This window comes from Onychostoma macrolepis, chromosome 06 (assembly GCF_012432095.1).
Source record: "Onychostoma macrolepis isolate SWU-2019 chromosome 06, ASM1243209v1, whole genome shotgun sequence".
In the NCBI taxonomy this organism is placed as follows: Eukaryota; Metazoa; Chordata; class Actinopteri; order Cypriniformes; family Cyprinidae; genus Onychostoma; species Onychostoma macrolepis.
This window is the reverse complement of record NC_081160.1, coordinates 7,465,244-7,492,155: the sequence shown is the minus strand read 5'-3', so window position 1 is coordinate 7,492,155 and position 26,912 is coordinate 7,465,244. Positions and strand designations below refer to the sequence as shown.

At 35.4% G+C, this 26,912-nt stretch overlaps 2 protein-coding genes across 11 annotated transcripts in view; one reads left to right on the top strand and one right to left on the bottom strand.

Moving 5' to 3' along the window:
• Positions 1-3,954, bottom strand: part of als2b (alsin Rho guanine nucleotide exchange factor ALS2 b) — a 31,889-nt gene extending 27,935 nt beyond the window's left edge. For all 9 annotated transcript variants that reach the window (XM_058778020.1, XM_058778026.1, XM_058778024.1 and 6 more), the window contains exons 1-3: positions 3,816-3,954; positions 3,053-3,123; positions 2,788-2,936 (exon numbers count right to left, since the gene is read on the bottom strand). In XM_058778020.1, coding sequence (XP_058634003.1) covers positions 2,788-2,936; positions 3,053-3,069 — 166 coding nt within the window. In that variant the 5' untranslated portion in view covers positions 3,070-3,123; positions 3,816-3,954. The remainder of the gene's footprint in view (positions 1-2,787; positions 2,937-3,052; positions 3,124-3,815) is intronic.
• cdk15 (cyclin-dependent kinase 15) lies at positions 3,914-25,010 on the top strand. Of its 2 annotated transcripts, none has more exons than XM_058778033.1 (15): positions 3,914-4,045; positions 4,973-5,333; positions 10,886-10,917; positions 14,056-14,193; positions 15,007-15,101; positions 16,087-16,166; positions 16,922-17,016; positions 17,108-17,170; positions 17,254-17,377; positions 17,464-17,584; positions 18,575-18,668; positions 18,776-18,839; positions 22,921-22,969; positions 23,152-23,294; positions 23,514-25,010. In XM_058778033.1, the coding sequence occupies exons 2-15, from the start codon at positions 5,288-5,290 to the stop codon at positions 23,624-23,626; spliced, it is 1,257 nt and encodes a 418-aa protein (XP_058634016.1). In that variant the 5' UTR covers positions 3,914-4,045; positions 4,973-5,287; the 3' UTR covers positions 23,627-25,010. The 2 variants fall into 2 exon arrangements, with proteins under 2 accessions (XP_058634016.1, XP_058634017.1); XM_058778034.1 differs by having other exon boundaries at positions 4,038-4,131.
• Positions 25,011-26,912: the final 1,902 nt, after the last annotated feature.

Below are 26,912 nucleotides of genomic sequence, written 5' to 3'. Positions count from 1 at the left end.
CTTGTGAACGGTTAGGCTAAAAATCACAAAACTGGTCTCTTTATATTCGGTGCATCATGCCGAGTCCAACCATATAAAATTTTCCCATGTCAGCCATTTTGGCCGTCGGCCATGTTGAATTTCGTCGTAAAATGCTATATTTTACGAACGCATTAACTTATCGTTATGAAACTCAGTGTGGTTCTTCGGCCCCATGCCCTGATGGTACTTTAAAAGTTTGGGGGCAGCGCCACCTTTTGGTCAAACGTTATAATGCTAATAACTTTTGCTTACATTAGCCTATTGTAATCAAACTGATGTTGATAGATTCCTTGGGTCATGCCGAGATCATCGATACCAATTTTGCAATAATTGGCTAAACTTCCTGTCCGCCATTTTGATTCATGTTGAAAACCTACTTTTTCGAACTCCTCCTAGACCGTAAGTCCGATTTTCACGAAATTTGACTCGGATCATCTTCAGACCATGCTGGCAAAAAGTTATGGATTTTGTGTCGATATATTTCACGGTTTTCGTTTGGCGCATCAACGAATTGGCTGGAAAGATGCTACACTGCATCTGAGGCTGTATCTCAGCGAAACTTTGACATATTCGCACCAAATTTTGTACGTGACATTGTGACCTCACACTGACCACGCTACATAAGTTTGGTAACGGTGCCACCTATTGGTCAAGAGTAATAAACCATTAATTAATCATTAATAATGAAATTTCCAAACATGCTAATAACTTTTGACTGCATTAGCCGATTGTAATGAAACTGTTCTCCAATTATTCCTTGGGTCATGCCGACAACATACATACCAATTATGTCATAATAAGCCGAACTTTCTTTCCGCCATTTTGATTTATGTGGAAAACATACTTTTTCGAACTCCTCCTAAACCGTTTGTCCGATTTTCACCAAATTTGAATCATATCATCTTCAGACCATGCTGACCAAAAGTTATGGATTTCGTGTCGATACACAAAACCGTTTTCGCATACCACAGCAACGAATTTGAGGCATGATACCAAAATCACAGTTGAGACTGTATCTCTGCAATGCTTTGGCATATTGACACCAAACTTTGTGTGTACCATTGTCACCTCACACAGAACACACCACATCGATTTGAAAATGGTGACACCTATTGGTCAAAATTGATAAGCCAATAACTCATATTGCTATAGCTTTATATGTGACTTTTCAGCCGTTTTGACAAAAAACATCCTAAAATGGCTTCAATTACTCATTTCTGCATACAACAGCAACGAATTTGTGGCATGACGCCATTATGACACTTGAGGCTGTATCTCTGAAATGCTTTGGAATACTGACACAAAACTTTGTGTGTGCCATAATCACTTCACACAGAACACACCACATCGATTTGAAAATGGTGCCACCTGTTGGTCAAATGTGATAAGCCAAGAAATCATATTGTTATAGCTTTATATATGATTTTTCAGCCGTTTTGACTAAAAACATCCTAAAATGGCTTCAATTACTAATTTCTGCAGTTGGTCTGTTGCTTGCTTCTGTAGTGCTTGGCCCCGTGATTGCTGCTTGCAGCTATATTTATAAATGTTACTGTTATTACATATCGGGGAATATTTTAAATTTAGAAGGTGTTTTGTAGTTTCTTCATGTTTAGATTTTTTTTTAACTACAAATTTTATAGTTTATTATTACTTATTTTAAAAACCATATAACTATGGTAATGAGGACCATGGTTTTACTTCTTGTGACCACCATCCTACTAATACTAGCAGCTAAACTCTGGATTCTAAGCAAGAACTTCTTTCTTTTTAGATGTTTAGTTCTAATGAATATTAATTGAAGTAAAATGTTAATTCAATAAGGGCCCGATTAAAGATAAATATCAGTGTCTTATAAAAAAAAAAAAAAAAAGTAGGTGTTTATTCTTTACAAATAATAAAGTTCTTAAAAGGAGATTCACCCAAAAATGAAAATTTTCATCATTTACTCAACATGTCATTCCAAACCTGTATGAATTTCTTTCTTCTGTGGAACATAATTTGAGAAATTCAAGAAATTGTTGTCCATACAGTAGAAATCAAGGGTAACCAAAATGGTTTGGTAACATTCTACAAAATCTTGTTTTGTGCTCAACAGAAGAAAGTCGTTATTATCAGTAACTTTCCAGCAGTCTAGCTCAAAATCAATGCTTTACTGTCAAGTGATTTTCTATGTGACAAAAAAAAAAAAAATGCATTATTAAGTTTGTTGCATTTGTCGTGAATTCAGTAATATCTATCAGTATTTGTTTCTGTCCTGTTTTATTTATTCATTTATTTACTCCAATTGAAGGCCCTATGACCCATCAAAACATACAAGGTGGAATTTGTGAGCCAGATGGACTCAATTTGTCCAGGTCCAAATTGTAACCCCAGTCCAGCCCCCCCCAAAAAAAAAAAAACCTTATTTTGAATGACATGGTTTTGGAATGACATGAGAGTGAGTAATCGATGAGTATTTATTTATGCAGGTGATCTATCCTCTTAATTCGCTGTTACTTTTCTAAGACTTGTCACAGCTGATGATGTCAGCTTGGCAGGGCATTTCAAAGGCAGATCATGTTATTACATTTTGATCAAAAATCACAAAGAAAAACATTTTTTTCTTTGCAACCAATAACTTTTGCACAATAAGACCATGAAAATAGCATCCACTTTGATATTGACCTTAAACCTGTTAAAAAAGGGCTCATCGAATACTATTTTTTTGTTGCTTCTACAGGGTTGCCCAGCTAAATTTGCATGTGTGAATAATAAATACATTACCCTCTACTAGTAGAACGCCATGTGTAGCTCCCAGGGCAGCCTGGAGCACAGGCCGGGAGAGCAGCACCCTCTCTGGTGTGGTGCTGTAAGAATATCCCCTCCATGTGTGGAGAAGTCCTCTCTCTCCAGAACCGTCCTCCTCACCACAACTACAAACACAGTGACCAATACACTCTTAGAAAAGTCACGAGACAAAAAAAACTAAGAAGTGTACAAATGATGCATTGTTCAGCATTGCTGGCAGTCTGTCTTTGAACACACTCACCTTATCTGCTTCTCCATCTCTAAACGTTCCCCATATCACAGCTGTTGCGTTTCTCACTTCGAATGATTGCCCTGTGAGGGAACAGGTGATGAATGATTTCAGATTCTGAATGACAATAACGGGTTCGACAGTGACTTATATGTTTAAGCTAATTTTCCTGAGACATCATTCTGAGCATTTCTATACCTAGGCTACATTTCTTTTTAGTTGTAAAATAAGTCAATGAAATGTTTACGAGTCCAGAATTTGTGTCAAGCAAAGGGTCCTGACAAAGACTGCCAGTGTAAACACACATGTACACACACTTATCAGGGCCAAAGGTGACTCACAGCTGTGATGAAATCATCAGCTGAACTGATAAACAACAGATCTGGAATACGGTCTAATTCATTTCCAAAATGAATATTAACAACTCCTATCCTGAGTTGTTAGTTAAAGCACAAGCTGTCTTAGCAGGTTTAGCTGGTCATAAATAAATGAACACATTATGATTGGCGTATCAGATACAATATTCTGATTGATTACATTATCGATTTAATAATGTCTAATATGAAACTACACGTCTGATGAGATTAAAGCACAACAAATTTAGATTTACATCCACGTCGACAGGTGGGGATCATGATAAATAACTGCTGAATGAAAAATACCACTGAAAAGCCACAATACAGTCGCTAGAAGACAGAAATATTTCTAATTTTCATTCTATTCGCTGCTTTAATATCACTCAAGCTAATAAACATGGTGCTTCGTTCATTCTTACCTCGATATGGCAGATTCTCAGATAGACAGAAGGCGGATGACTCTTGGCCTAATATATCTTGTCAGCTTTTGAAACACCTGATCAGAAATGTAAAATAAGCCGGTGAGGAGAGTAGATATACAGCAAAGCGAAGCTCATGATCATTATGACGATGATAATCGGGTGTGTTGTTATGGTGCTGCTGTGAGCGCTTCAACGGACTGAGAAGCAGGAGGGACAAACACGAAAGGGTATTTACGCTTTCGCTTTTTCTACTACGGCAGGTAGAACAGGAGAGATGAGTTGGTCGGTAGAAACCGGTAGAACCGTTGAGCTGGTAAGCTAAATATATTAGTTTACTAGTCCATATAAGCTGTTAGCTAAATTACAAGTAAAATTATTAAAAATCAGCATTTCATCCTGTCGGGATTTAATCTGCGATCATGATTATTCCCTTAATATCCTAAAAGTTAATTAGGATTTATATGTATAACATAATTTTACAATTAAAGTATACAGTAGTACGAATCATTTTTATGTTGACCCTATCAAATCACGCAGCCGAGATTTGCTTTATATGCGAATAAAGTAAAATGTATTCAACTAATACATTTCAACTTTAAAAAAAAAAAAAAAAATTCACCTTTAAATATATCACTGGGCGACTATATAGTAGCCTATATTTGTGTATTTGTTTTGGGTTACACTTTATTTTTGGTGTCCTTGTTACAGTGTAATTATATATTTAAGTAGCCTACTGAGTAATATCAATTAACTACATGTAGGCCTACTTACTGTATGGTTAGGGTTAGGATTAGGGTTTGGCTTAAAGTTACTTGCATGTAATTACGCATAATTAGGCTAATTGTTATTATAATGGTAAGTACAGGTATAATGTGTAACAAGGACACCTTAAAACAAAGTGTTACCTTGTTTTGCTATGTCCCATAAATGTCCCATCAGCCAGAAACCGATTTATTAATTTATTTATTCCTTTTTTTTTTGGAGAGGAGTGGAATTTTAAGCTACCATTTGTTTCAAAAATATCTTTATCTCTACTGTTTCTTCTCAGCTCTCTTTCTCACATACTGAGAGACACACACTTACACCCTCTGGGTGTTTTAGATGCACCAAGCTTTCAAAACAAACCAGCATTTCCTTGCCTCTATATTTTTCAGCCAATTGGATGGTGGTTTGCAGAAGAATTCTGATTGGCCTGTGACCACACAAGCGGCAGTGGCAGCTGCAGGAGGCAGGAGAGCAACAGAAAGAGAGAGAGTGGTACAGAGAGACAGGAGAAGAGCTCAGAGTAATCGTAGGAGGACAGAGAAGGGAACTTGTGTCAGCGTGGGTGCTGTAGCAGGAGAATGACATGCTGGATAAAGGGGCAGCGATGATGTCCAGTACCACATTCAAAATGTCCAGGTCACAGTGAGAGCCTCCTGTCATAACAACACTAGTTCCATCAAGATCCATCAGAAGAAGCAGACAGCATGCAGAACCTCCGGCATGCAGCTTCTGAGGCTTTCCAGCGTCTCGGTAAGTGCATTTCAGCTTTATCTAAAAATATACAAGCAGTATCAAAATCTGTCCTTAATAACGTGTGTTAATGTCTCATCACGTGGGAAGTAGAAACAGTGCATAATTAAAGAGACAAAACAACAATCTTCTTCATCCTTAGCATCTCTCAAACTATAAATAACTTGATTCATGCATGCACTCTGAGCTGCATATAATGGCTACATTTGCATTCTCATTTGTGCCTAAAATAGCATAATTAGCTCATTTCAAATAATATTCTTTGTATTTGCGCAGATTTGCATTTCTTGGATCAGCTGTATGCAATTGAACATACACTGTTGCTTATAGTAAATTTAATGTGAGAAGGTACCAGCCTATAAACCTACCCTTCTTGAATTTGTTGGTTTGATTGTCCTTGAAACAGTCTATTTAAATTTCTAAAGAGACCATACCCTCCTGAGCTCAGACCACCCAGTCTAAGGTGGTCTGAGCTGGTTTAAGCTAGTTTATATGGTCTCCCAGGCTGTTGACAAATGTCTGGTTGAAAACAGTTATTATCGTTAACTAAAACTATTAAAAGCCTTTTTGGTAATTGAAATAAAGCTGAAATAAAATGCAATGTAAATATTAGATAACAAACTAGGTAACTAACTGAAATAAGTTAATAACTAAATACTAAAGAAATAACTAAAACTTAACATAAATAAACAGTAATATATAAAAAAAAATGTCAGAAGCACATAACAAAAATAAATTATGAACAAAAATAAAATATGAAAATAAAAGCTATTAAATTATTTAAAAAATAAATAATATTAAAATAACACTGGTAGAACAACCAAAACAGACCATCTTATCAAATAGTAATATTTAAAAATGTCAAAAGCTCATAACAAAAATTAAATCTGAAAATAAAAGCTAATTAAAATTATTACAAAAACCACTATAAGAATATAAATAATATTAAAATAACACTGGTAGATGAACCAAAACAGACCATCTTATCCTCCTAAGGCTGCATTGAGATGTTTTTTCAGCAGGGTATGTAACTAAACCATAGCAGATGAAACCAACAGATTGTTTTGTCCAAGCACATGTCATTGTCAGTGTGCACTGGAAGACAAATAGCCCGTGTATCCTTGTAACAGAACAGAGAGGATTCTGCTTGACCTGTGGATGCAAAACACAGCAAAGATTTTATCCCTGGTTTACTGCATGGCAGAAGTGAGATTTTGTTGTGATGGAGGAGGGAAGGACAGGTTCCTGTAGGTGAGAGGAAAACAGCTTGCAACCGCATCTGTGTCCATCTCTTGAGAGGCAGGAGGCCTGAGAGCGAAGAAAACTGTGTGTTATGTGTGAAAAAAGCAGGCACTAGTGAAAGTCATTGACTTTAAGTATATCGCACTAGTGGTAAATCTGTCACTGGCTATTTCTGGACATGTGTTTAAGCACATTTCCTCACCATCTATGAAAGTAGCCCATTACTGTCTTGTAAGCAGTCAGCAAGGAATGCATTTTTCTTAGAACCGAATGCAAAAAAAATGCATTTGGTTGCTATGTATAATATACAGTATATAATTATCGGATGATATTGGATGTTTAATTGTGCATGCTAATTTATTACATTTTTGATGTTTAGATTATTTTTGGCATCATCTAACTCTTAAGTTAATCTTTAAAAACACTTTTCTGCAATTTTATTTGCATGTCTTGGTGTGAAATCAGCAATTATTTTCCTTAATTTTATGGGCCAGTTTCTTCTCTTGGTGTGTTTTTTTATTTTTTAATCTGAACTCATAATCATGGTCTGGCTTTAAGACCCTATGAAATGGCTTGATAAAGTCCTATGTTGACATATTTCCTGTTGAAACAGGAAGTTGGGGTGGCTTATATCAAAGGATTTGTCACTTATTTCATATTTTAAATTTATGATTTGCTTTTTGCTTTGGCTGATCAGAGGCAGGAGGGTAATTCTCAATTTCAATATAGAGAACATTTTTGGACAGAAATTTGTATATATTTGTATGTTCCTCTGCAAAAAAAGATTATCAATATTTTTGGTCTGTTTTCCCAGTAGAGAAAGCCTTTGTTTTTAAATTCACATTTCTGAATACCCTAGCTTATGGATGGTCTCAAAGCTGACAGACATTTATTGTGGTCTTTAACTTGACTCGTTTACCTGAGCTGATTTATCTGAGTTTCTTGGCCTTCATCCAACCAATCACTGCACTTGTCTGTTTTGTGAGTGATGGGTGGCTGGCAACATACTAAATGGCACTTACTGCTGTACACACTGCTCACAGAATACTGATCAGCAACGAGAGAGAGAGAGAAGGAGGGAAAACATGGAGAGTTGGCAACAGAATGCAGAACAGTAAGAAAGAATGCCAAGTGGTGATGAAGGAGGGAATGATCTTGATGGAATAAGGAAAGATACTCGTGCAGAGACAGAAAGAGTGGAGTGTAGAGATGGATGAGAGGATGAAAACAGAGAGCGGGAAGCCGTGATGCATCTGAGCATGAGTTATGAGCTCTCTTAGCCCTCCCTTACCCTGACTCATAAATATCTGTGCAGACAGACAGAGAGAAGAGAAAAAATGCTCGGGGGGAAGCAGAAACACACAGAGACAGCAGAGATCATTGGTCGACACACAAGGACAAACAAAAATATACTCTTCACCGTGTAACCTGTGTGATTGACATTTTATAATATGAGGCGTACTTTTCTATAACACTTGTGCATAAGAAATGCATATACATTTTCACCAAAAAATTCAAATTTGCTAAATATTTACTCACCATCAGGCCATCCAAGATGTAAATGTGTTTTTTCTTCATCAGAACAGGTTTCTAGTAACGTACCAATACATCACATGCTCACCAGTGGATCCTCTGCAGTGAATGGGTGCCGTCAGAGTGAGAGTCCAAACACCTGATAAAAACATCACAATACTCCACAAGAAATCCACATGACTCCAGTGAAGCTGTGTGTTTGTAATAAGCAAATCTATTATTAACACATATTTAACTTCAAACCATTGATTCCAGCCAAAATATGAGTCCTCTATGCATAATATTGCTTTCTCCAGTGAAAAAGCCATTTCATCTGAATCAGCAGAGAAATGTGCACAGATCAAGCAAACAAAAGCAGTCCAAAATAGCTCAATATGTTGGTGGATTTTGAACTCAGAGGACAACTGGGTATGGACTTTTTCACTGGAGGAAGTGTTATTATAGATTATGAACTATTTCCAGAAGCAGTGGTTTAAAGTTTAAATGCCTAAATGATGGTTTTGTTTCTCGCCAAACAAGCAGCTTTTACTTCACAAGATGTTAACTGATGGACTGGAGTGGTATGGATTACTTGTGGATTATTGTTATGTTTTTATCAGCTGTTTGGACTCTCATTCTGACGGCACCCATTCACTGCAGAGGATCCATTGATGAGCAAGTGGTGTAATGTTAAATTTCTCTTTTCTGATGAAGAAGCAAACTCATCTACATTTTGGGTGGCTTGAGGGTGAGTAGATTTTAAGCCATTTTCATTTTTGGGAGAACTATTCCTTTAATTATTAGTAATAATGCTTCCCTTGGCATGTATGCAAATGCATTTTTGATTTGATGCTTAATGTGAAATGGACTCCCTACAACCTCCTAGTATCATGGCAGGTTTTGGTTATGGTGACTGGTGATCTGGATGATGACCTTTCTTCGCTGTCAAGGACGACACTAATCTGATGGCAGCAGAGCTCCTCAGAGTGACACTTGCAGCAATGTCAAAAAGAGATTTTAGTAAATTAGATCTGGAACGATCCAACAGAGACATACAGTCTTCTGGGTCAACTTACAGGGCTTTGTAATTCAATCATCTAATGGGATATAGGTATATCAACATTAATGCAATCAACCATAACGAAAGCCTTTAATGAAATCCTTTGTATATCACAATCATAATAACTACTTTGGTATTATTCTTTCAGAAAACCGCAGCCGTCTCTGCAGTGGGATTTATATCACGCTAGTGTTAAAGAAAAGTTCTTTTAAAAAACTTTCTTCTTAACAGAGAGGTTCTGTATAGTACTTGACATGGTAAAAGGTACTGGACAGTTTTAGGGCAGAACTGTCTTCCTGGAGTCACACTGAGCATTAAAACTTACGAAGATGGGCTTATTTTTATATTCCCTGTATCTTTTACCTAAACAGAGTTCATTTCATTGTGACTGACTGTCAGAACATATCTAATCACGCATTACATAGCAGATGCGCTCCGTCTCGTAGAGACACTTTTCAAATATACATCACCTAAATGGATGTTTTAATAGCTTAGCGCTGTTTTACAGAGCATCCATCAGCTGAACTGTGATCGTGGGGTCTTTTTCTTCCTCTCTTTGTCCGTTCCTCTCTCTCTGATTCCGTTTAGTGTTGTATTTGCTGCTAAAATTTAAATGAAGGTGAAGGGTAAATCTCAGACCCCCTGTACATAACCACCTGCTCCTGTTCGCCTCTCCCGTCAGGAGCTTAAACACTGAGTGTGACTCACCTTGTACCTGCTGTATCAAACCACACACACACACACACACACACACACAATTACATACTGAGAATTCTGGAGTATTATGTGTTCTTCCATCTTGGTCTATAAAATAAAAACTTTTTCATTTATTAAATAGAAAGTGTTTATTCAATATAATTATTATCTTGATTATTAGATATTATATCTATATTGTACTTAATTTAAATATTTGGTATAGACCAGTTTTTAACTACTATGTATGTACTAACATTAATCATTTAATATAGTCCACGTGTGTACATGCATGTTTTGACATTTTTATATTTAGATATATTTGCATTTTTCCTTATTTATACTTTTTGAAAAATCCTACATGTAATTACATCTATAATTATACTACTGACTTTGTATGATATATGACTTGATAAGCACTCTCTCTCTCTCTCTCTCTCATTCATCTGACATTATAGTAGTAGGACTGCTTTCATTTTTCACTGTATCCAAGTGCTGTTCCTATAAAAAGTTCTTATTAATATCATTATAAAACCATTACAAACACACGAAAGCCATTTATCACACATTTTATTAATCAGATGTATTAAATGAGGATAATGTATGTAAATGTATTCAATATAATTAAATATATAATATTATTATAATTTTTGTTTAATTTATATTTAGGTTATATATTTATGTATCTAATGCATAAATTCAATTTGTTTAATTTATATATTTATGTTATATGTTTTATTTCATTATATTCATTCAGATTCAGATTATATTTAGATTGTATGTAATAATAATAATATATATATATATATATATATATATATATATACATATACATATACATATAGCTATTAAATATATCAAATGTTATAAAATATTTGATAAATACATAAGTTCATTTTTTCAGTGTGTCCAGGCCATTTCCTTTGTAAAGTTGTTTAAATATCTTTATGAAACCATTACTCACACATGAGTACTGCAGCAAACCCTGTGTATCTGGACATTTAAAGTGTTGTGGTCCATCTAACTGCTCTTTTATGTTTTACAGGGTTAAAACAAAGACATCTGGGCTATGAGGAGGTAAGAACATTTGACATGACATTACACAACATATTATAAGCACAAACAAACATCCCTCCACCCACAGGACAGGACAGATGACAGCTGGAGGCGGAACAGAGAAATACAGCACTACCCCCTAAAGGGGTTGAAAAAGAGAGAGATAAGAAAGGCAAAAGAACAAGTTGAGGAAAAAGAATGCAGCACTGCCCTCTACTGGGGAAAAGAAAGATAAGCTGTGTTTGGAGAATGATATACTGTTCTTACTTGCTCCACTATGTATAGTATGAAGAACACAAAGTGAATAGTTTCTTTAGGCACAGAATACACAGGTAACCCACTATCTTTGCTAAAATATGCAGTATACAACAGAGCCAATAGACCTATTAGACCTAATAGACAATTTTTATTTTAATGAACGTGAAAACAATATGTTGTTTTACATATAATTTTGCAGTATACAGTATATAGGGCACAGAATTCAGTAAATAGTAAGCTAGTATTTTCTTACAGAGAGGCAGCACAGCAGCGCACAACATTCGTTCCTCCTGTCAGTAATTGGTGTCTTATTCCAGGCTCAATCGAGCATGTCCCATCTGGACACAGAGTCCAGATAGCCAGAGACAATAAAGAATAGAGGAAACATCCATCATGCTAGTTCTCTCTCTACAATTACATTCCAGCAACCCCAGTAGCCTACAAGCATTGACCAGACTCGCCAGAGCATATGAAAACATACATGCTGACACACATCTATCTGTCATACTGTATATATAAGACATATAGTCTCGATTTGTTTTTTACTGTATATTTTTGATCAAACAAATGCAGCCTTGTTGAACCTAACACTTCTGTTCTCTTACTTACTGATCCAAAACATTTGAATGGTAGTTTATGTAATATAACTTATTAAGAATATGGGTGCGAAATAAGATTTTAGCCAGTCAAGAACAGCCCATCTTAGACAGAGATGAGCCATATTGTGTGAACAGAGTAATTCACCAATTCACCTCAGTCTGATGAGAAACGTCTTTATTAAGTCTGAAAACTGCCATATAGCTGCAAGTATTATGAGTTCTCTCTCACACTTACATTCTTTTATTCTCTCTTGTTTACTTATTTCTCTCTCACAATCACTATTTCTCATTGTTCGTCCCATCGTGCTTTTCTCTCCTGCAGTTGAATGGATGCATTTGTTCCCCTTAGCAAATATAACATGGCTGTTTGTGTTTGGCTCTCATGGATGGGAGATGGAGTCATAAGACCAGGCCTGCAGACACACGCACGCACACACACACACACACACACACACACACACACACACACTTTCCCATGCAAGTCATATGAGTTAAACGGCTTAATCAGAGATAGTGAGAGTGAGAGAGAGAGGAGAAGATTTGGAGATGGAGGATTTCCTGTGGAGAATGCGCGTCTGGGCGTCTTTGAGTTTGAGGAGATGTTGTTGGTGTTGCGGAGATAAAAGAAATGAAGTCAGAAGGGAAGAAAAAGAGGAAATGTTTGAGATGAGAGTGGAAGAGAAAAAAGAATCAATGAAAACGGAAGAAAAACCATCAAAAACTTGGAGTGTGTCCTCCCTCCCAGTCGCTGAGGTCAGATGGGTGTGCTTGTGTGTGTGTGTGTGTGTGTGTGTGTGTGAGAGAGTGTTTGACATCAAACAGCGCTATATGATGATGTCTTATGTGCTGAATTACAATAACAATGACATTTGTAACGTTATAGAAGAATGTCTCATAAAAATGCCACTAACTTTGTAATGTCATTGAGAAATAGGTCTGGTTTTGAATACTGTATCATCATAAGAGTCTCTAATTTACTGTAGTGTTAAAGGGTTAAACTTTTTTAGCATTTCTAACTATTTTAGTGTTTTTGTGTCACTTCCAAGACAATATTGAGAGCTGAATATAATGCATTTGATTGAAGGGAAGCCGTTTTAGTTCCAGATGATCTGAAGATATAATTATCTGGTTACAATACACTCTGTACGACTCCGAAGTCCATTCTGAGAGTGTCAGCTGTCCCTGTGTGCGATGAAATCACTCAAATGAACAGAATTTAGGCAAGGAGACAGAAATAGGGAATATTAGAGCTAAAAGAGACTTCTGTGTCAGGACATTCTGACATCATCTGCTGTACAACTTCGTGTGCTGTTGTAACTATGGTTCCTGCCAAAATACCATTTCAGTTAATTAATTGAAACAAAATGGCAGACATTTTGAAAGGTTTTTTACAGAGTTTGACATTAATTTATCGTTTGATTGTAGAATAATTAGCTGTAGCCATTAGCTGTAGCTTGTATCTTTCTTTCTTGTTAACACATAATTTGCTTTTATAGAAGCTACAGCACCACACAAAATTGAATGTTATGATTTTGAAAGACTATGTGTACCACAGAAAAGATGCAAAAAAAGAAAAGCAAGTAAGAAAAAGTCTCTCATGCTCAGCAAAGCTGCATTTTTTGATCAAAAATGTAGTAAAAACAGTAATATTGTTATTATTAAAATTTAAAAAGAAAAAAAGTATATTTTCATTTATTCCAGTGATTGCCAAGGTGAATTTTCAGCAGCCATTACTCACATGATCCTTGAGAAATTATTAAAATATGCTGATTTGGTGCTCAAGAAACATTGCTTATTGTTATTAAATAAATAAAAAAATTTCTGCTTCTTAAAATTTTTGTGGAAACTGTGATACATTTTTTTCTTTACTGATTTACTGATGAATAAAAAGTTACAATAACAGCTTAATAACTTTATAAATATTTTACTCATTTTTGATTAGTTTAATGCATTTCAATGCATTTCATTTCTTTAAACAGTAGCGAGTGTGCATGTGTGAGTATATATATATATATATATATATACAGTATATATGTGTGTGTGTGTATAATCATTTAATTGCATCATTTAATCAGCATGTAAAGCACTTTAGGATTCAGAGCTTCAGAGCTGGTACAAATTAAAACCCTGAAGCCACATATGCATGAAAATGAGGACACGGTTCACACTCGTACACACACAGCAAGGTGTGATGGATACAGTAGGATGGCTCTATCAGTGAAACAAGGTGTAATAACATCGCACACTGTATCTGACACAGATCAAACCCGGTGTGTTTCTCTGTCTTTGTCTCTGCTTTCAGCTGGGTGAGCTGGATGGGGTGGAGAAACCACAGCCGCACTGGTTTCACACGCTGCAGGTGCGACGGCTCAGAGTTCAGAGGGGCCGCAGTAACAGCGATCCTATGGGAGGAAAGAGCTTCCAGCAAGAGTTCCAGTGGGTGAGGAACACAGATACAACTCAGACGCACAACAAGAGGTTCAATCACAGATACACAGAGATAAACAAACAATGCACAATGTCTTGAGGAAAGTTACTTTTAACAGTACACGCTAAAATACATGACTTATTATAAACTGTAAATTTGTCACTTTTTTTTTTTTTTACATAAAGTAATGTTAACCCTATATGCCTTATTAATAGTTTGTACTTTTATAGCAAATAAAAGGCCTTTTAGTATAATTTTAAAATGTCCATCTTCAGGTCTTCAGGTATTTATGTTTTCAAGACAAACATTTACTGGACTGAAGCAACTTAGGTTTACTTAGGTATGTATTATGATACAACAGATTTTGAAGGATGTTTACTCATACATTTATTTTTTTTTGGTCTGAATGTACAATAAAATGTTCCTTTAAAAAATAGATTTTTCTGACTTTTCAGGCTTTACAGGGTTAAATACTTTTGTGCTATATTTTCTTAGCTGTCTCACTTTGTAAGTGGAAGCACCATGTTTGGCTTGCAGATTTTTTTTTTTTTACTTTGCAATTGTTATTTTTTGCAATTTTTTATAGTTTGCATATAATGATAAAGGCTACAACATGAAAAGGTGACTTTACCAAATTTGTAATGTAGCAGAAGTGTATTTATTCAAGAATCATAGAGGGTTTTTTTAACTAATTTATTGGTTTCATTGCTTTCAGATTAGAATGTATGGTGGCTACACCAAAGAGGTCTATAATAGCTACCTTTTGTTAATTTTAATGGCAGTTGCTTGGTTGGTGAAATAACAGCGTGTGCATTTCATTCACAGAAAACTGGCCTGCAGTTTGGGAATGCAACATCTTATCTAAATCTTGAAAAACTTGGAGAGGGCACATATGCTACAGTGTACAAAGGAATTAGTAGGTTAGTATTCATATGCCGATACCCATAGACACACTCAAAACAGTGTCATTCATAGAACTCACTTAGATGTTGCCAATAGGGAGACATTTATACAGAGGCAAGATGAATGTTTTATGGCAGTATTCAGTTAGCAAGCACATTATTCAGATACACCACCCTGGGGCTTTGTTCTTCTGTATAATAGACAGCAAATGATTCTTTTCATTGCCTCCCTGTGGGCATTCTTTGAGTTCTTCTATGGCAGCTTGTTTTACATGGATTCATTTTATAAGGTCATCCTGCAACATATGGATACCTGCCTGAGGCTTACACTGAGAGGCAGTTTGATGTTGTTGTACAACAACCAATGCTTTGTAATAAGAAACAGCTCCCATACATCTCTGTGCAGCTGTCTAAGGATAGAAAGCTTTACATTAAGTAACATTTTTGCTTATTTATGTGGTTAAAGGAACAATGTTACCCCACTTAAACTTAGTTTAGTTTCCATAAATGGTATCATAAATTTAACCACTACTAAACACCACCAGATGATTCAAATGATAGGCTTTCCAAGACTCATAAAACTGCAAATTTCTTTTTTGTTGCATTATTTCCTATTGAAACAGGAAGCGGGGGTGTGTGGGACACATCAAAGGGCTTGCCTCTTAGTTTTAAATAGCACAATAGGCTTTAATTTACAGACATGAATTATGATTTGCTATGTGCTATTGCTAGTCCCAGGCAGGTGTCATTTGATCAAGGGCACATTTTCTTCACATTTCAAAAAAATAGAAGAGAAAGACTTTACATTTTAAATGTTTATTTTCTACAGGTTTAATTTGTAAGGAATATACTAGCATATAAATAACCTTATAGCCAATAGTCAAAACTCCAAATTTGATTGCATAATATCTTTGAAAGGGAGAGCTTGTGATGGTGTTTATTCTCCAGAAAGCAGAGGTCAGGTAAACTGGATTATGCTTAAGTTTTTCTGTGTTTGTGACAGGATAAACGGTCATCTTGTGGCTTTAAAGGTGATTCACATGAAAACTGAGGAAGGAATTCCATTCACAGCTATTAGAGAAGGTACTGCAACATCACAACACACACAGCCAAGAATCAAAGTGCTTATACACACACAAAGGGTTGTGGGGTATTCTAGATATTGTTGGGCAATCTAGAATAGAAGTATATATTCAAGAAGTGTCCATCACATATGGACTGTATGTCATTAAAATATGAATAGTGAATAGAGTTGTGCATTAATAAATTGTTTTTACATATGTTCATATTTTTATTTTTTAGATGTTATATTTCTGTGTTCTGACATACTACCGCTCAAAAGTTTGGGGATTTTCAGTTTGTTTTTTGTTTTTTCTTTTTCAAATTAATACATTTATTCAGCATGGACACATTTAATTTACAAAAAATAACAGCAAAGACATTTCTAATTGTACAAAAGATTTATATTTCAAATAAATTCTGTTATTTTGAACCTTGAAAAACCACTATATTTAGTCTTGATAATATTAAGTAATGTTTCTTGAGCACCAAATCAGCATATTAGAATGATTTCTGAAGAATCATGTGACATTGAAGAATGGAGTAATGGCTGCTAAAAAAAGTTGCATTTTAAAATATATTACTATAGAAAACAGAAAATTAGAAATTGTAATAATGTTTCACAATGTGAAACATTGTAAAAATTTATGTATTTTGTAAAATGTTAAAATTTATGTATTTTTAATGGAAAAAAATCTGCCTTGGTGAGCAAGGCTAGATATGTGATTGTACTGCACTTGTTAAATCCGTATGCCGGTTTTATTTGTGATTACTCCCAGCCTCCTTGTTAAAGGGCCTTAAACATGCCAACATCGTCTTGCTTCACGACATCATCCACACGCGAGAATCTCTCACCTTTGTCTTTGAGTATGTGGTGAGTCCAAGACTCTGGCAGTCACCTTCCAAGATTATTTTGTTTATTTTGTCGATATGTCAGTCATATTTTACATCTCTTTCCCTCTCAGCAAACAGATTTGGCTCAATACATGATTCAGCATCCTGGCGGACTTCACTCGTACAACATCAGGGTAAACAAACACATGAATGCGTAAAAAATACACAAGGTCAGAAACAATGAGCCAGCTTTCTCACGCCAAGTCTGTTTCTTCAGCTCTTCATGTTTCAGTTGCTGCGAGGACTGTCTTACATTCACAGCAGAAGAATTCTGCATCGAGACCTCAAACCTCAGAATTTGCTCATCAGTTATTTGGGGGAGCTCAAATTAGCCGATTTTGGTAGTTTCACTTATGCAAACACTAACATGTTTACTAATATGCTCTATCATGCATTCTAAACCATGATGGGCCTCTTATACCTTCAGGTCTGGCCCGATCTAAGTCCATACCGTGCCAAACATACTCAGCCGAGGTCGTGACTTTATGGTACCGCCCACCAGATGTTCTCATGGGCTCCACTGATTACTCCACAGCCCTTGACATCTGGTGAGTCCTTGTACACACACACACGCAAACATGTTCATTCTTCTTAGAAAGATTCATAATAGTAAGAGCAACAGGCGCAATTCTTGTGCGCAATTCTCCCCCTTCGACTTAATGCTTTTTGCCAGTTTGCCAGTCTTGTCAGTTTAAGCATTCAAATGATTTTAAACTTTTCAAGCGCAAGATGATGAGAAAGAGAAGTCAGTCTGCATATTGTATATAGTTAAAAAATAGTTTGTAAATAGTTAAAAATAGTTTAATTTGGTCTTAAAGTGACAGCCACTTAATATACCTACTGCTGTCTGTGTAATTAATGTTAATTAAAGAACAAAATAAAAAATAATAGTGCTGCCAAATCGATTAATCACGATTACTTACATGCATCCAAAATAAACGTTTGTGTTTACATAATGTGTGTTTATATGTATATATAAATACACACACATACATGTATATATTTAAGAAGTATAATTAATGTATATTTGTATATTTGTATAATGTATATTTGTCTTACTAATTTTACTTATTAGTGCTATTGCTAGTAATTTGTTAATTTGTTCTTATTTTATTACTGTTTACTCATCTTTATCTAACGTTATTTATTATAAAACTAGGTTACATGGGTCAAACTAAATGAAAACAATAATAGAGAATAGCAGTTTTTTTGGTGAAAATTTTGAACCAAATTGGGAAAATCTGAATGAGTAGAAAAATCCTTAGTGTTCATCCTGTATAGGTTTGTGTATTGTAATTTATTGACACATGATAAACATTTACATATTTATCTACAGAACTTTTGGATTTATATATTTTCCCACTTAAGAAACATTTATATAATGTCCAGAAAAATGATGTTCTTTGTGTTTAATTTTGATAATCTATTGCATATTAAAATGGTATGTTGTAACTGAAATGAAAATCAACTCAGTTTTGGTCTCCCACCTTTCAGCTGCAGCCCTGGTCTGACAGATATGTGTGTATGTTGATGTTTAGGGGAGCCGGCTGCATTTTTATCGAGATGCTACAGGGGTCACCAGCGTTTCCTGGAGTAGCTGACGTCTTTGAGCAGCTGCTGAAGATTTGGGCTGTGAGTCTGTTTGTGAGAATCTACTAGAATTGTGTGAGATTTCTCTTCTATCCATGTATTTATCCTCCTCTCCTCGATATTCATCTCTCCTCTTCTTTCCTTCTGAGGTCCTCGGGGTCCCGACCGAGGAGAGCTGGCCAGGTGTCGGTGATCTGCCAAACCATAAACCAGGTGTGTGCAGAATCCTTCTTTCATCTGTCTCTGTACTGTAATCTCACAGATGTGTCCGCTATGAGAGGTGATTTCCTGCCTCAGCACAGATTTGTCTCAGTCGTTAAATGCATGCGTCTGTGTTAGTTACATAAAAATGGACTTAATGTGTGAACATCTAAATTAACTGGTTGAAGGAATAAGTTCATTTAAATTGAATAAACCTGACAAAATTATGTTATTGCAATTAAAGAAATTTTAGGGGTTAGATCAAAAAGAAATATGTTCTTAAAACGTTAGTCCCCCTAAAAATGGAATTCTGCCATCATTTACTCTCATGTTGTTCCAAACCTGTATGACTTACTTCCTTTTGTGGGACACAAAATATGTTTTGGATTATGATGTTATTCATTGATAATCTTCCCCTAAATCATAGCTCTCAAATCTCATTCACACATGCACGTATTTAGACTTGCCAAATGCAGATGCATCATGCAATTCATCAAAGCCATTCATTCTTGCATGCCTCATCTCATATGGTCTCTAAAGATTTTAAATATAGCCGCAAATCATACGGCAGTTTTTATGGTTCCTTTTAGGGCAGTGGTTCTCAAACATTTGGACTCCCAAGACTTCTCAATGACAACAACAACATTCAAAGGCCCCATGACCTTTCCAGTTGTTCAAGATTTACTGGATAAGGATTTTTAAAAAAGTTTTTACTCAATTTCTATCTGATAGAAAAGGTTAGATCTTGAAACTAGAAAAATGTAAATTAATTATAAAAATGCCAATGGAGTTATAAGATTTTATTCAATTTTTAATTTGAAGGGTCCAGAAATTACACTTTTAAAATAAGGCTACCTCATGTATTCAGGTTTTCCAACCCTGTTTAAAACGGGGAAATAAGTAATTGGGAATTAAGGTAAAGAATATCTTGTTTTTTCTTGTTTAGCATATTTTAATGCTTGTTTTATCTTATTTTAAATTATTTTAAAATCATCTTGGGCCTCCTTGAAGTTTGCTAAGGCCCCGTTTGAGAACCAGAGTTTTGAGGAATAAAAACTATATCGTGGTACCATATTGGTACCATATTGGTAGATATTATAGATATTGGATAACAGACAATTATTAGTGCATGCCCATTTCCTCATTTTTTTCTTTTCTTTATTTATACTACATTTGCCACTAACGCTCACATAAAGTTAATCTTTAAAATTCACTTGTATAATTTAAAATGATGGGTTTTAATTTTTTTTTTCTTTAATTATAATATATTTGGACAGAATGTATAGATTTTTAATATCAGCCATATATATGTTATCAGAGTTTTAAGGAATAAAAATTATATCTTGGTATTGGTAGATATGTTTTATTTATAGATACTGGATATATAACAGACAATTTACTTGTGCATGCACATTTTCTCAAATTATTATTATTATTTTTTTTAGATTGCATTTGCCACTACGCTCACATAAAGATTAAAAATAATAATAATAATAATGTTTTAATTCAATTGTATTTTGTAGATTTTTTGATATTGGCCATTTATATGTTATCAGCTATAACATATACAATGCAATAATATGCTATTCACCTGTTATTTATTTTTAAAAAGACTAAAACAGTTCAAAAGACTTCCATTAGTATACTGAATGTGCAAGACTTACAGTGTCAGGTGAATCCAATTATTTTAGCTGTACAAAAGCAGTTCTTTTATACTGTTTGATGTTGCAAACTGGTATTTGTTATCATATAATTTAATTTATTATCGTATAAACAATATACTGCGCTTTGTTATTTGTCAAGTTATTTACCTATAGGAGCTGATAAATCATAAATTGCTTACTTTTGTGTTGTAAAAGATAAGAAAAGGTGTATTATGCTCCAAAATATCAGGTTTCTTCCATGTAAATTAAAAATTTTGTGTTGCGTGAAAGTAAGTAAATAATGAATTGGAGTAAACTTTTCCTGCACATGATGACTTTTTACAGTTTTGCAGATTTCTGTTATTTTTAAACATCCAGTAAATATCAATGTACCCATAAATTTAGAATTAGAACGACACATAGACACCGTCATCTGTATGCACTGTGTGTGTGCTTGGCAATGTGAGGGTGTAAACTTGTTGCCAAGGGCATGTCGTTTTAATAACATGCAGTCATACAAACAGAAAATGGCTAGAGCAAATTCACAGAGTTGTGCTGAAGCTGTGTTTCCAGTATAAATCATTTTGTGTGTATAGGTGTTCTGTTAGCGGTTGTGTTGGCCATGAGTTGACTTGACACCTTTGAGTCAGACACAAACACACACCTTCACACACTCATGCAGGAAGGGGGTTGATGTCTTTCCATTGCAGCTCTGGAAATAAAGTGCAGACTCATTACACAGGTGCACAAATGAGCAATGTGAGGTGGCTTTGGGAAATATGCCTCATTTAGAGTGTGTGGGTACTGACGGAGATGGTGTGTGTGGTAGGTAAACTGCTGGCAGGCCTTGCCTGCTGTGTTTCTCCATGAATCTGGGTTTACCCAAGCCCCAGGCTGCTCTGTGTGTGTGTGTGTGTGTGTGTGTGTGTGTGTGTTTATGTGTACTGTGTGTTGGAGAGAAGGTACCTGAACCCGCTGTGGTCTCTCAGGTATATCCAGGTGTGCTGAAGCGTAAGTGTGGCCTCAGGTTTCAGCCAAGAATGACCGGGTGGCCCGTGACCACAGACACTGACAGAAGGACACCCATAATAAAGCTTCTTCAAACTGTCTTTATAGCATTTTTACTTTTATAGGCTTCTTTATAGTGGTTAGAATTTTTCTTTGGATGTTAAAAAAAATTAGTAGTTTACCCAAAAATGGAAATTCTATCCCACTGTCTCAAACAAAAAGCAGTTATTATAGTATTATTTATATACAGTTATATAGGGGTGGGTAGTATGACATTTCACAACATGAGTAATTTTATTTCATGATGATATATATATATATATATATATATGACAATATTGTTATTTTTATTTTTTACACTATCTTTGTTATTAAAAATAAGAACAAAGATGCAAATTATAAACAATAGGTCAAAGACAATATAAGAAACACTTTATATCATATGTGACACTGGTGCACAAGTTGCACGGGTATATTTGTAGCAATAGCCAACAATACATTGTATGGCTCAAAATTATTGATTTTTCTTTTAAAGATCATGTTCCATGAAGACATTTAGTAAATTCTCTACCGTAAATATATCAAAATATTTATATTATATTTTGATATATTTAAGAACTTCATTTGGACAACTTTAAAGGCGATTTTCTCAATATTTAGATTGTTTTTTTTCACCCTCAGATTCCAGATTTTCAAATAGTTATATCTCGGCCAAATATTGTCCTATCCTAACAAACCATAAATCAATGGAAAGTGTATTTATTCAGCTTTCAGATTCTGTATAAATCTCAATTCTTTAAAAAAAAATTGACCCTTATGACTGGTTTTGTGGTCCATGGTCACATATATCATCACCACAATATATATAGTGATACTGCCCAGCCCACTATTATTACTATATACTAGTATTTATTAACATTTTAAACTTTTTTTTGTTATATTGTCATTTTTTCATTTTAGTTTTAGTAAATTTAGTACTTCAACTTATTTTATTTCAGTTAGTTGCCAAGGCAACATTTGATTATTTTTATTATATTTTATTTCAATTAACTAAATTTGACTATTTTTACATTTTAGTTAATAATAACAACGCTGTACAAAAGAAGTAATTCATCAGAATGTTCATGCTGCTGTTTTCCATTTATCAAAAAGCATACACTGACCATGGGCTGTCATCTCCAAAAAATGACAAAAACGCTTTTAAAGTGGCCTTCACAGCCCTTAAAATGTAAGAGAGCAGCGTGAACATTCTGCCAAATATCTCTTTTCATGCTCCACAGATAATACAAGTTTGGAACAACACAAGGAATAGTAAATGATAAAGGCTTTCATAGATTGTCTCGTGGCTCATTGTCTTAACGTGCTCTGAGTGAAGATACCTGATCAGAGCTGGATGTTCTGGTGGTCTGTTAACTAAAAGAGGTCTCTTTGTGTTCCTGTAGAGTGGTTCCTGCCTTGCAAGCCCCAGCAATTTCGAGATGTCTGGAAAAGGTAAGACCAGTTCATGCGTGCATGCTCGTGTGCATATGTGTGTGCGTTTTGGCTCCGAGTGGGAACAGAAGGGTTTTTGTATAGCGGTCCTCATCTCCCTTCCTCCACCCCCACCTCTAATGGATGTCTGACCCATAGCTCTCTCTGTGTGTGTGTGTATATGTGTGTGTACATTGGCTTAGACTCGCTCAGTTACCCTATAAGACGGAGGATCTGGCCCAGCAGATGCTGATGATGAATCCAAAGGACAGGATTGCAGCCCAGGATGCATTGCTACACCCATATTTCAACACTCTTCCACCTCCGTTAATGCATCTAAGGGACAGTAAGTGCTGGAGAATTTCACTATATGAGCGGAATGCACGCAATTCCAGCTTCAAAGGTTAATCCGGTCCCGTTACAAACAAGATCAAAGTTAAATCCCTCTTAGTTACTGTCAAAACTGGCAACCTTTTCAACGCCGACTCAAGATGAAAAGAGATTGTGCAATTTTAGAAACGTCTTTTTCCTCCTGTCTCTCTAACTTTCTCTCTTTCTCCGTCAGCTGTGTCCATCTTTAAGGTGCCGGGTGTGAGGTTAGAGACGGAAGCGAGGGATATCTTCAGCCCCAGCAGACGAATGAAATCGCCTCTTGCTCCGCTGGCCAAGTGCTGGTGAAAGTCTTGCCTTTGTAAATAGTTGGTGTGCTTGTAAAACCAAAAACACACCAGCATGAGTAAATGTGACCCTGTTGCAGCATGACGTTCAGTTTGTATGTTGTTTATTCAGATCTTAATCAGCTTAATCAAATGTATTTCTGAAAGAATATCAGATTCTCTTTCATAAGATTCGTGTTTTTACAATTTGGACCAGTGTTACCTAAAAAAAGTTTTATGGTTGATCATGATGATCCAAGTCAAAGCTGATTTCACCACTGTATTTCATATACATTCTATATTTTGAGATCCATATCCACCTTATTTTTTAACGTAGGAGTGGGTGCATCCATTCGTAACGTGAATGTGTGAGGCTTCCAGTGTCATTTTAGCTGTACAAAAATAGTCCTTTATGCTGCTTGATGTTGCAAACTGGTATTTGTTATCATGTTATTTTAATTTATTATCATAATCATAAACACACCAGTTTGTTGCACAAATAGTTGACCATTTACTGCTTTTTCTTATTCATCTAGTTGGAGCAGCTAATGAATCGGAAGTCTCACATATTCACAGAAAGTAGCTTCTACATTGCAAAATAATTTTAATAGCATCTTATTCATTGAGAGAGGATCACATACATCTGCTTTCCTGCCTCTCTGCAAACTGATGTCCAGAGACTGTTTACAGCACACTTTCATTGTGAATAAGTTGAAATTAAATGCACTTATTAATTTTATATGTAATTTAGTTTTTGTATATTTTGCACAGAAAAGAGAAGAAGAGTGTGCGAGAGAGATGATTTGGGAATATGATATGAAAATATGTGGAAGAATATACCTACTAATATTTCAAAGCTCTATTGTGTAGTATGCAGGTGAAAGAAATGACTTGTATGCATTCATAAAACACACCTGGAGAGAGTCTCACCCGAAATTACCTGTTTTTGTACAGCACATACTCATATTTCTCCTGTACGCTGATGGCCACTGTGTCGAAACATGTTCACAACTGTTTTTAGCTGTGTTTGTATCAAGTTCATAATTAATAGTTTCTGTATCTTTACATTTTTTTACATATTAGCAATGTCTGTACATGATGTTGAGATTCAAAACGTGCTGCTTCTCAGTCGGTGTTCTAAAGGAGAGATGTACAGCAATATTGGTCACCAACATTAAAAAAAATAATAATTTCAAAGAACAGAAACAATCACAATGCCAGTCACTCGATGCTGATGTCATAAATGGATGTGCCTGAGTACTTCCACACACTTCAACATAATGCAATACTGTGAAATCTGGGTATGTGTTCATACAATTGTATACAATCCCACTGTGTCTTGACTTCTGAATAAATATTGTAAAAATGACACCAGTAAATAATTGTCTGTCTTTAGATTCAGTGGGTAGTGAAATAGTAAATAAATAAAAATAAGAATTTTATATTATTATTGTTTCATTCTGCTTTCTAAAGACTGCTTGGAAATAATAAGAATATACTTTTCATCTTTAAAAAAATTTTTATTATTATTTTTACAGTTTAAATGGGTCTGATCCAATTGGCATGCGGCTCATAAATCTATACTTACATGGACATTTCCGTCTCAATCAACCTAGAGTCTCAGCCAAACATTTTGGCATGATTTATTTTTGGGCAATAACAGCCCATTTAGACAACAAGATACCACCTGACGACCACAGTTTTTGTTTTTATGGCTGAATCTGAAATCGATGATACAACAAATAATGAATGTTCCGGTTCTTCAACCACTATGCTAACTAAACACAATCCAGATGGAGGGACTATAAAGAAAGGGATGGAAAACACGTGACGCGATACTGTAAAAATAAAAATAAAAAGTTGGGACATATGAGGAGTACTTTTCTTTTGGCTGGATCAGGTGAGTTGTGTAACTTCTGGGGTTTTGTTGTATGAAGATGGTGCGGAGGGTAGAACTTCCTGTCTCGTTATGAAACCACTGAATGGGCAAAACAATGTACCAACAAGCTCTCAAGAGATCGAATTTCATTTAAACCTTAAGGGCTTTACACACACACACACACACACACTCATACAGGAAGATCAAAACTCCAGTCTTCGTCTATCATTTTCCTTCTGGCTCTATTAAAGGCAGTGCTCCTGCAGTTCCTGAACCAGCCATGAGAGGGCGCGATCTTTCGCACAAATTCAATCAACAAGAGCACGACTATCGAAATACATAGATAAATATATATCACCACACTAGATAAATTCAGTCAAATGACCACTATATACTATAATTTATTTTATAATTTATTTATTAAAATTTTACAGTTTTTCATGTTTAAAGTTTGCTGTAAAGCCCTGTAGTTTAACTTGTGAACATGTGCCTTTATCGTGGCATGTTGTCACAAAAGGGTCACTATGTTTTTAGAACTGAAACAGAAGTAGAAATATCTTTTATTTATTTATTTATTTTTTGAGCTAGGTAAATAAACTCATCATGACATATATATATATATATTGTATATATATACACTGGAGTAAAAAGGGTAAGAACTAGCTTCAGACTTCTCTGCAGACATTTTAGCGTCCTACACCTTCTCCCTAAAGCTGATTTCAGCAAGTCTGTGAAATGTGTGTGTTGGTTTCCGTCACGGGAGTCAGTGGGTGGAGAGAGTTCTGACGGAGTGATTCAAGGCCATGAAATGAAAAGCTGAAAGCTCAGATGGTCTCTCTCAGTATGTATTTTCCAAGGCTTAGCTCACTCTGATGTGGTCTTGTTAACGTTATTGCAGCGCCAGCAAGGTTTTATATGGGTTTATGATATTAATTAATGTCAAAGCACAAGGTCATATAAGACCCGTTAGGTAAAGTAGAAACTATTAAGTGCTTACTGATGTCGGTAAAGCTCTGACAGATATAAAATGGTAAAGGCCTGTATAAACACACGTACAAGCCAAAAAGGTCACATGAACCAGTACTCACTCATAAAGTGTCCACAATACAGTGGTGGAGATCCATTACTCACTGCTGAATTAAAGCAATCTGCGATGGTGCACATACTCGTTTCTTTTTACACGTGAGTGTATTTAAGAGTGTGCAATTTGAGGAGAGTCAGTTCCAGTGTATTCCTGCAGAAACATAGGTTTAGGATCCCTGGAGAACTGAGCACAAAGAACAAAAATGAATTTGCTGTCTGTCTCCAGTGTTCAGGCATCTCATCCGATATCCTGATGATTTGAGAATGCATGAGGACATTCCATTAAACCATTCATCTGTCATCACCCACTCCACCCACTATAGGATACTTTTAGCCTGAATACTAC